General features: G+C 44.2%; 1 protein-coding gene across 1 annotated transcript in view; it reads left to right on the top strand.

Moving 5' to 3' along the window:
• Positions 1-8,240: 8,240 nt before the first annotated feature.
• Positions 8,241-8,394, top strand: part of kalrna (kalirin RhoGEF kinase a) — a 115,801-nt gene continuing 115,647 nt past the window's right edge. Inside the window, exon 1 of the mRNA XM_070914871.1 lies at positions 8,241-8,307. Coding sequence (XP_070770972.1) covers positions 8,241-8,307 — 67 coding nt within the window. The remainder of the gene's footprint in view (positions 8,308-8,394) is intronic.

Below are 8,394 nucleotides of genomic sequence, written 5' to 3'. Positions count from 1 at the left end.
CTTTCATTTTCTGTATTTATTCATGTCCTACAGCAAGTATCGAAGCACTCTTGATTGTTTTGAAGTTGACGTGTAAGACATTCTCTTGTATCAAAAAGAAAAAAAAAAAAGCAGTGGTTGCATCAGTGAAAAACGATTCTACGGTGAATTCAGACCCAGCTCTGTTACAGTAACTTGTGTTGTTAAAGGAAAAGGTCTGACATCTTGTTTGCTGCCTCTGCCCAGAGGTGGAAGAAGTGATATAAACACATGCTGGATGCACAAGAGATGAAATGATATCAAACATTAGAAAACAAACAAACCCCCCCCCCCCCCCCCCCCCCCCCCCCCCCAAAAAAAAGTGATACTTTCCCTTTTGAATGGTGGAAAACTTGGTGATACATCAGGTCCGTTCATTTCAGGTCTACACAGCATCTTGTAGCAGTTACAGAATGGCAAACACTGAAAAAAACCAAATGTGAGTGTTGAAAAGATACAGTTCTGAATGTTTCTTGTACATAGCAAAATGAGTGGGAAGTGACGCAGAGAAGAATTATTTCATCAAGAAGAGATGCTGAAAAGAGATTTCCGTTCAATTGCTCAAATAATGTCATTACTATTGGTATTAATATTATTGTTATTTGTTTTTATGTTGAAATGTGATACACGCGTGGTTCCATGTCATTCGAGCTGACTCGCTTTCTTTCCCTTTCTTTTTACTACAGCAGAAATGTTTGCTATATTTAATATGATTGATGTGACTTATTAACAATGTGAAGAAGAAGAAGAAAAAAAAAAGATGTGCGTATAAAGGCAAACAAGCTTTGACAAATACAGGTATGTACATAGATTTACGTCAAGTCACTCGTTTCAAGCACTATTTTTTAAAACACACGCTTATCAAACTCTTTTGTTGATTCTTTTTTTTGTTTGTTTGTTTGTTTGTTTGTTCTTTTTTTGTAAATAGTACTCTCGTCACAAAACACTGGACTCTATGACAGCCTGAAAACGGTGCCATACTTCTGAGACTTGTTAAATAGGCTACAGCGTTGGAGAGAGTTTCATTTTGTCTGTTTGTTTAGCCACAGTAACTTTAACATGCTAACAGGACAGCGTGTAGACGTCGCAGATTTGACCCTTTGACTGCTTGTTTCAAATGTATTCTTTTCTTCCTTTATATAAATAAAGGATTCCTTCAATCACGGTGAGAAAAAAAAAAGAAACACAAATCATCTTGCGAGCGTCCAACTCCGACTCTCCCTCTTGAGTTTTGTATTCACTTGGACAGGAAACAGCAGGGATTTCCAAAACCTCTGTCGGTGACTCCTTTACTGTGGACCCCTGACATGTGAAGGTGCTATGTGTAGCATTTTTAGCAATCAATAAATCATTACCACATTAACTCTGAGAAGTCTGCACGTGATTCCTGTAAGGCCACTGCCCTGGCTCACAACCGAGGAGGAAAAACAGGCACGCTTGACAGATGGCGGCGGTGGAATTTAACTTAGTACATTACTTAACTAAGTGCTGCGCTTAAGTACAAATTTGGGATACTTGTACTTTATTTTAAGTAGTTTCTTCTCCTGCCACACAGGGATATGTTGTACTTTTTTTTTTTTTTACTTCACTACAGGTGTTTGACTGCTTTGGTTACTTTGAGCGATTCATTTACTTCAGCTGTACATTTTCATGTGTTTTGTGATTTGCAATCGATAATATAATCGCTCAGTCATTTTCCGTGCACAAATGGCACAAAACATTAAATGGTTCCAGCTTCTCAAATGTGAGTTGGACTGGGGACATTTGTCTACACCGAGTACTTTTACTTTTAAGACTTTAAATACATTTTCCTGATTATACCTACATACTTTTACTGAAGTAACATTTTCAAAGCAGAACTTTTACTTCGTAGTAGAGTGTTTTCACAGTGTGGTGTCAGCACTGTAGTAGTAGTAGTACATCAGACCTTCAAATCTAAGTTGCAGTATAAGTATTGTTTTGAACAGAAATCAGTCCAGGAATCACTTCAGGAGTTCATCCCCACTGAAAATTCAGGAGTTATCTTTTGGAATGAAAGCCTTGTTTTGTGTCCATCAGTTTTGTGATCACCCCCGCTCCTTGGAGAGCCTCTTACTTTCCTCTCAAGCAAACAGGGACTCGTGCGTCCTTGGAGCTGTCGTTGATGGAGTCGGCCTGACGTTGCAGAAACTGCATTCAGACTTCACGTTAATTCTTTGCGATCAGCCGGCTGCCAGAGGGGAGCAGTGGCAACATGAGTAGGCGAGAGAGGACGGGCGGTCACAATATGGTCTTTACACTGTTACAGGCTTCTTGCACTCCAGTGACCCCCTTGTGCCTTGCTCTTCGTGTCATCGGTGGCGCAGCAAAAAGACGAGCAGCATGGGAACCGTTATGCGAAATCACAATTAAAAATGAAAGCTGAGGCGTGAATGCAGTTCAGAGGTGGCGTGTTTGAGACACGTCGGCCTCTTCTTCCTTTCATTCATATCAAAACACTATGAAGTCTCACCAACATCCCTCAAACACTCCCACAGGAACGTAGCCGTGCGGTCCTCATTAGTGTATTACATCCACCAAGTGGGGAACGCCACATTTGATTGAAGCTTGTTGTTCTAAGAGGTGACACATTCAAACAAATACTGTATTGTGAAGTACTGGATTTGATTTAAGCCCCCCCCCCTACAAATTGAGCAGATGATGGATTTTCATATTGAACCTGGTGACTAAGAAACAGCTGACACACATGTGGAAGGTTAGAGTCTAAACCAAAGCACAAGTCATTTGTCAGAAGTAGTTGAGAGTAAATCCCTGATTTACCTCAAACCCCTCAGTTAAATAAAAATCTCCCCAGCATGCGGCTGCTGTAATCCTCGGTGACATTTTGTTTTCTTTGTATTCAGTAAGGGTAAGGGTAATATCACCCTTTGATCATGGCAGACAGGGATGTGCATTATATGCACTATTATTAGCTCCCCTGGATTTTGATCTTGCGTCATTCATTTTCAAGATAAAGACAATAATATAGGAAATGAATGCGAAGATTGTGAGACGGATGTCAGAAAGAGGCAGTGAAAGTGTCTCCTGAGGGCGTAGCAGCATATTTCCAGGGTGAGGTTGAGTGTTTGGGGGGCGGGGGGGGTGGGGGGGGGGGGCACTAAAGCTCACATCTCGCCTTGTTTTAGTCTAACAAGGCAAAAGAAAGAACAATTGGACTAAGTGTGCCTAAAGGACATTGTTGTAGCTGCAATGTTGGGTGTGGAGACGTGAGCTCTGGCAGGCCGAGGCGGCCACGCTGGCTGCAGACATCATCTACATAATAACTCGCCAATTAGACTCTCTGAAGTAGAGAGAGAGACAAGTGAATCATCACCCCACTGCATCTGCCCCCCCCCCCCCCCCCCCGAGTCTGTCATGGCCACACTGTGGTTTTCATGGACACTAAATACAGGAAAACCTCCTGCATGTAGAAACAACATCATATCATTACACAGTTTACCTCAATTCTAAACTGTGAGTGTCGATAGGTTCTACCGTCTCATCTTGTGGACGGCGTTTTATTTGACGGACGTTTTGCTTTGCAGTTGAATGATGAGCTTATAAAAGGCCTCGCTTCACTATCTATTAAATCAGTGGTTCCCACCCTTTTTGGTTAGTGGCCCCCTGCCAAGAGGCAGTCGGGGGCCCCTTGTCACGTTTCAGACGTTGATCGAGTTGTTAGCAGTTTCACCAAAGTGTGACATCGCATCTAAACTTTTTTTTATTTCAGTACCCAACCTGGGAAAACTTCGACCAGCACTGAACATCTGCGTTAACAATCGTATAATCTAATGGATACATATACCACTCACAGGGGCCAGTTGTTCCACAGAATGCAGTACTTTTACTTTACTTGAAGCACATTTAGTGGTCCCTCCTCCAGCCATGTCTTGGTCACTTACTGTAGATGTTTTGTGATGATATTGCCGTGGCACAATGAAAACTCTGCACAGCCCCTCACAGGTGTTTTCACTTAGTCGGAGCTCTGCTGCAGTTGAAGTTGGGCGGAGTTATGATGGGAATTACATGAGCTCACGACACAGAAACTAACAGCGGAGTGAGGATTGAAGATGTCGGCCAATCTCAAGTCTGCACACCCGCACAGTCCTGCGGAGGGGTTCAGGCGAGGGACTAAGTGACACGCCTGTGTGGGTGCACCGTGGCTTTACGGCATTTGGCGACAGACAGGAAGAAAACCCACCCGAGGGGAGGTGATCCCGGTTGAAAGCTTTTATTTCAGGAATGTCTCTAATACCTAAATACCTCACAGCTTCAAATGAGTGCACTGGCTTCAAATGGATCATACTCACAGTTTTGTTTTTGTTTGTTTTTTTTTTGCCTCTGACGTGAATGTGTTTGGTTTTTTTTATTTCCTCTGGGATCTCCACGCGACACAGACTTTAACAGAGTTTCTGTCTGATACAGTATTTCACATATTCATTGAGATCAATCATTTTGTGCGTGTGTGTGCAACACAAAAAGAATCATCATTATAACTCCAGTTGGCCTCCCTGAGTGTCCAAATATAGCTTGTTTTTAATAATTAGACTGTTTTATATGATTAGACACGTACTATAGCCCAGTTACAGCTACTTGTTGTAAAATGTGCTGGAAACACAGTCGAATATGAAGCAACTTCCAATAGATTCAATCAGTGTTCCGAGTCTCCCTCTGTTGTTCACTTTGGGTACTACACTGGCTTTCAAAACGTTCTTTGTCCTTTCGGAGGGGAAGGTCTGTAGAATCAACTCAACTCAGCACGTGGTGGATTTTGAGTGTGAATGTTTCTGATGAGCTGACGGACGTTCATGTGTTCTTTTATCCTACGACTAAAACCTTGGATCAGCGGGATAATTCATCGCCACAAAGCTGAAGAAGCAGCGACGCCACAAATCCATGATGATCTTATAGAACATGATGCACTGCTGTCGATTAAGCTGCCACACCAACAGCATGTAGAGTTGTTCAAATGAGCTCAACCTCAAACATCTACAGCAGTAAAATGCAACATGCACATCAGAGCAGCAGGAATGTTCATCCGGAAACATCAGATATGATACTGGCAACATTTTTCTGCAATGAGTACTTTTACTTTTGATACTTTAAGTCAATTTAGCTGATAGTACTTACATACTTTTACTTAGTAAGGTTTTGAATTCAGGAATTCTACTTGTAGCAGAGTATTTTCACAGTGTGGAATTACTATTACTTCAGTAAAGGATCTGAATACTTGGCACATTCTCTATCATTTCTTCCAATAGAGCATTTGTGCTCACATTTTCTTTTTGTTTAAGGGGTCTTAAAGTCACATAACATATTTGATCATAGCATTTTCCTCAATCCGAATGAAGCACACGACTTGAAGCCACTGGCAGGGTAACGTTTCGCAGTGAGAGGATGCCTGAATAAAGCACTTTCTACACTTTGTGGCACCCATTCAGTAAAGGCTTCAGGAGAGGTTGCTTTGTGTTTTCTTTTGGCTTACAATACGCACGAACCCCAAGGACTGGAGACGAGAGGGACCAGAGGGCAGCAACAATAACAGACGGTCAAGATATTGGGATTCAAATTTCACATGACCTTCTTCTTGCCGAGTGAGGGAGAATCACCTCCTCTGGACTGTATCTGCATGTTACCACGCTTCTTACACCCTCCCTCTGAATCCGTGTCTGTGAAACACCTTTGAGAGTCAAAGACAAAAAAATATTCAATGTCAGGTCAAGATAAATACAGGAAATGGAGGGGAAGCTAATGGTAAGACGATTTAGGACCAAAAAGAAAAGGAGGGGAATGCATAAAAAAGAGCCTGATCTTTGATTGTCTGTCCCGGGGGACTAAAGCCTGTCCTCAATGTCACTGAGCAAGTCAGCAAACATGCAAGAAGTCTATCATTTGGAAAACTGACTTGAACAGGGCTTTCATGGGGCTGTCAGGTGTAACCAAAAAAAAAATCATGTGACAATAACATTATACAACGACTTAGCTGCTGTGTGCAACATCGTCCACTAGATGGCAGTAGCACACAGTGAGAGGATAAAGACAGTGGAGCAGCTGGCACATGGCCTCCATGCTGATAAGGTGATGTGTTCAGTGGGAGGAGGAGAGGCTCACGCTGGCAGGAAAACCAGGAGAGACGGGTGAAAGGGGGCGAGAGCGACGTGTTAAACACGGTTACCTCTGGACGAAGGCCAGCATCCTCCTCTTCTGCCACTGAAGACTGAAGCTGAAACAGGAGGAGAGGGGGCACAAAAACGCCACTTACCACACCTCATACGTGAACTTAGCCAAAGCGGAATAATGAAAGGGCAGCATAGTTTGTTCAGTAGTTGTTGTGATGAATAAACCGAACTCAAGAAATGAACGGAAGACTTTTTCACATTCACTCTTGCATGCTTCAGCCAAACAACAACATGCAGTTGATGTTTCACCACCAGGCTCTGGAAGGGATTCATCCACTCGTGTCACAAAAAGCAGAACCGAAAAGCTACCACCAAATTATAACCTTGCTGATGCAATGACTTGGACAGTGTCTGGCTGGTGGTAATACAGCTGAGACACACTGAAATGTGTGTGTGTGTGTGTGCTCCATTAAGGTCCAGTTTGTAGGTTTAAAAGTGGAGTGGAAGCTTTTCCTGCCCATCCGTTAAAAAGGAAAACGCACAACAGTGTCGGCCGTTGTATCCAGACGCCATTGTGAAAATGATGCGAGCAACTCTGATGTCTTTCTGTAACCGATACATCGAGACGCTGGCTCGACATTTTCAGATTTGTGTCTACCCTTCACAGTCAGCTCGTCCCCATCTATCGCCATAAGGCCTGTATTCACACAGCTGCATTTGAGTCTCCACATGTGATGGCATGATATCTTTTATTCTGTCTGTTTCACTGATTTCCCTATTTCTTTTCTATCCATATATTTACATTCTACATTTGTCTGTCAAGGCATGTTTTTGAATTTGCCCTATGCAGTGAATAATTTGACTCTGTCCACTCTGCAGAGCAGCGGCTGCAGTGAGCAGAGACCCGCCCTCCAGCACCACAAAGGGCCTCACACTCTACGACACCCTCTATCCTTAGACCCTTGATCCGCTTAAGGAAAAGGTTGGAATGGTAAATGGAGGTAATGGAGGAGCAACAGGAGACGTATAGACAGGAGGAGCAGCAGTACAATAACAATATGGTACGTCAAGCATCTTCCAGGTGCCACCAAGTGCTGGTTGGACCAGGACCAGAAAAAAAACCTTCCCTGTGCCACTGAGACCTGGAAAGAGGGCAGACGACAGACGCACCATCAATCCGTCATCATTATCCTGTGCTGCGGCACTTACTGGGGCCAGTGACCCTTGACAGACAGCCAGTCACACCTGCTGGCATTTTCACAGTCAAAGATTCACCAAAACCTGCAGGAAACCGGAACACCTGGAGGGGAACCGACGCAGGCGTTGTTGCGCGTACATCTCAAGGATAACTGTTCAACAATACAAGAGCCAAACCTTCAGGACAACATGCGCGTTCCTGCTCCCCAGAGGAGGAACTCTGGGGGCTTTCAGAGAGGGGGCCGTGCTGGTCACAGGGTTGGCAGTCTGATCCCCAGCACCCCCCTGTCAAAGACACTGAGCCCCAAAGCGCCACCATCAGGACAAAATGATGTTACCAAAACAAATGAGCACACAGCTGTGACGCCATGCTCCTGCCCATTAGGACTAAATAATAATAATAATAATAATAATAATAATAATAATAACCGTTGTTTGACAATAATTCATAAATGCTTTAACTACACACACATATTTTGTATTGCTAATAAAAGTCAGTGAATTGAATTGAGAGAGAGAGAGAGAGACAGAGAGGGAGGGGAGGGGAGGGGAGGTGCTGGGGGAAGAGGAGAGGGAGGGAGGTAGAGAGACCCTGGCGGACAGCAGCAGAGAGGGAGGTTGGACCGGGAACAATAGAGAGAAACGAAGCCAGCCCTGAAACACCAAACAAACCGAGAGGGCGACAGAAAGAAAGAAAGCGAGCGAGGCGGCGGGAGAGAGAGAGAGAGAGAGAGAGAGACACACAGAGAGAGACAGAGAGAGAGAGAGAGAGAGAGAGAGAGAGACGGAGAAACATGTGAGGAATAAAGACGCGAGGGTTTTTCCGGAGCGGAGGGCTTTCTTTCTCTCTTTCCTTTGTCGGTGGATTGTATTGAACCGGATTCCGGTATGAACCCCGCAGAAGCGGCCGAGGAGGCGCCCAGCGACCCCGACACCGATGCCTTCTACAAAACAGGTAGGTTCCGCAGACCGGGCTGCAGAGTCCGGCTCCAGGTCTTGCCACAAAGGCGCCGCAGCTGTGGCGAATGTCACCGCCGAACAA

The sequence above is a fragment of the Enoplosus armatus genome, chromosome 11 (genome assembly GCF_043641665.1).
Source record: "Enoplosus armatus isolate fEnoArm2 chromosome 11, fEnoArm2.hap1, whole genome shotgun sequence".
Lineage (NCBI taxonomy): Eukaryota > Metazoa > Chordata > Actinopteri > Centrarchiformes > Enoplosidae > Enoplosus > Enoplosus armatus.
The sequence above is the reverse complement of the archived record's forward strand: the minus strand, read 5'-3'. Positions and strand labels throughout refer to the sequence as shown.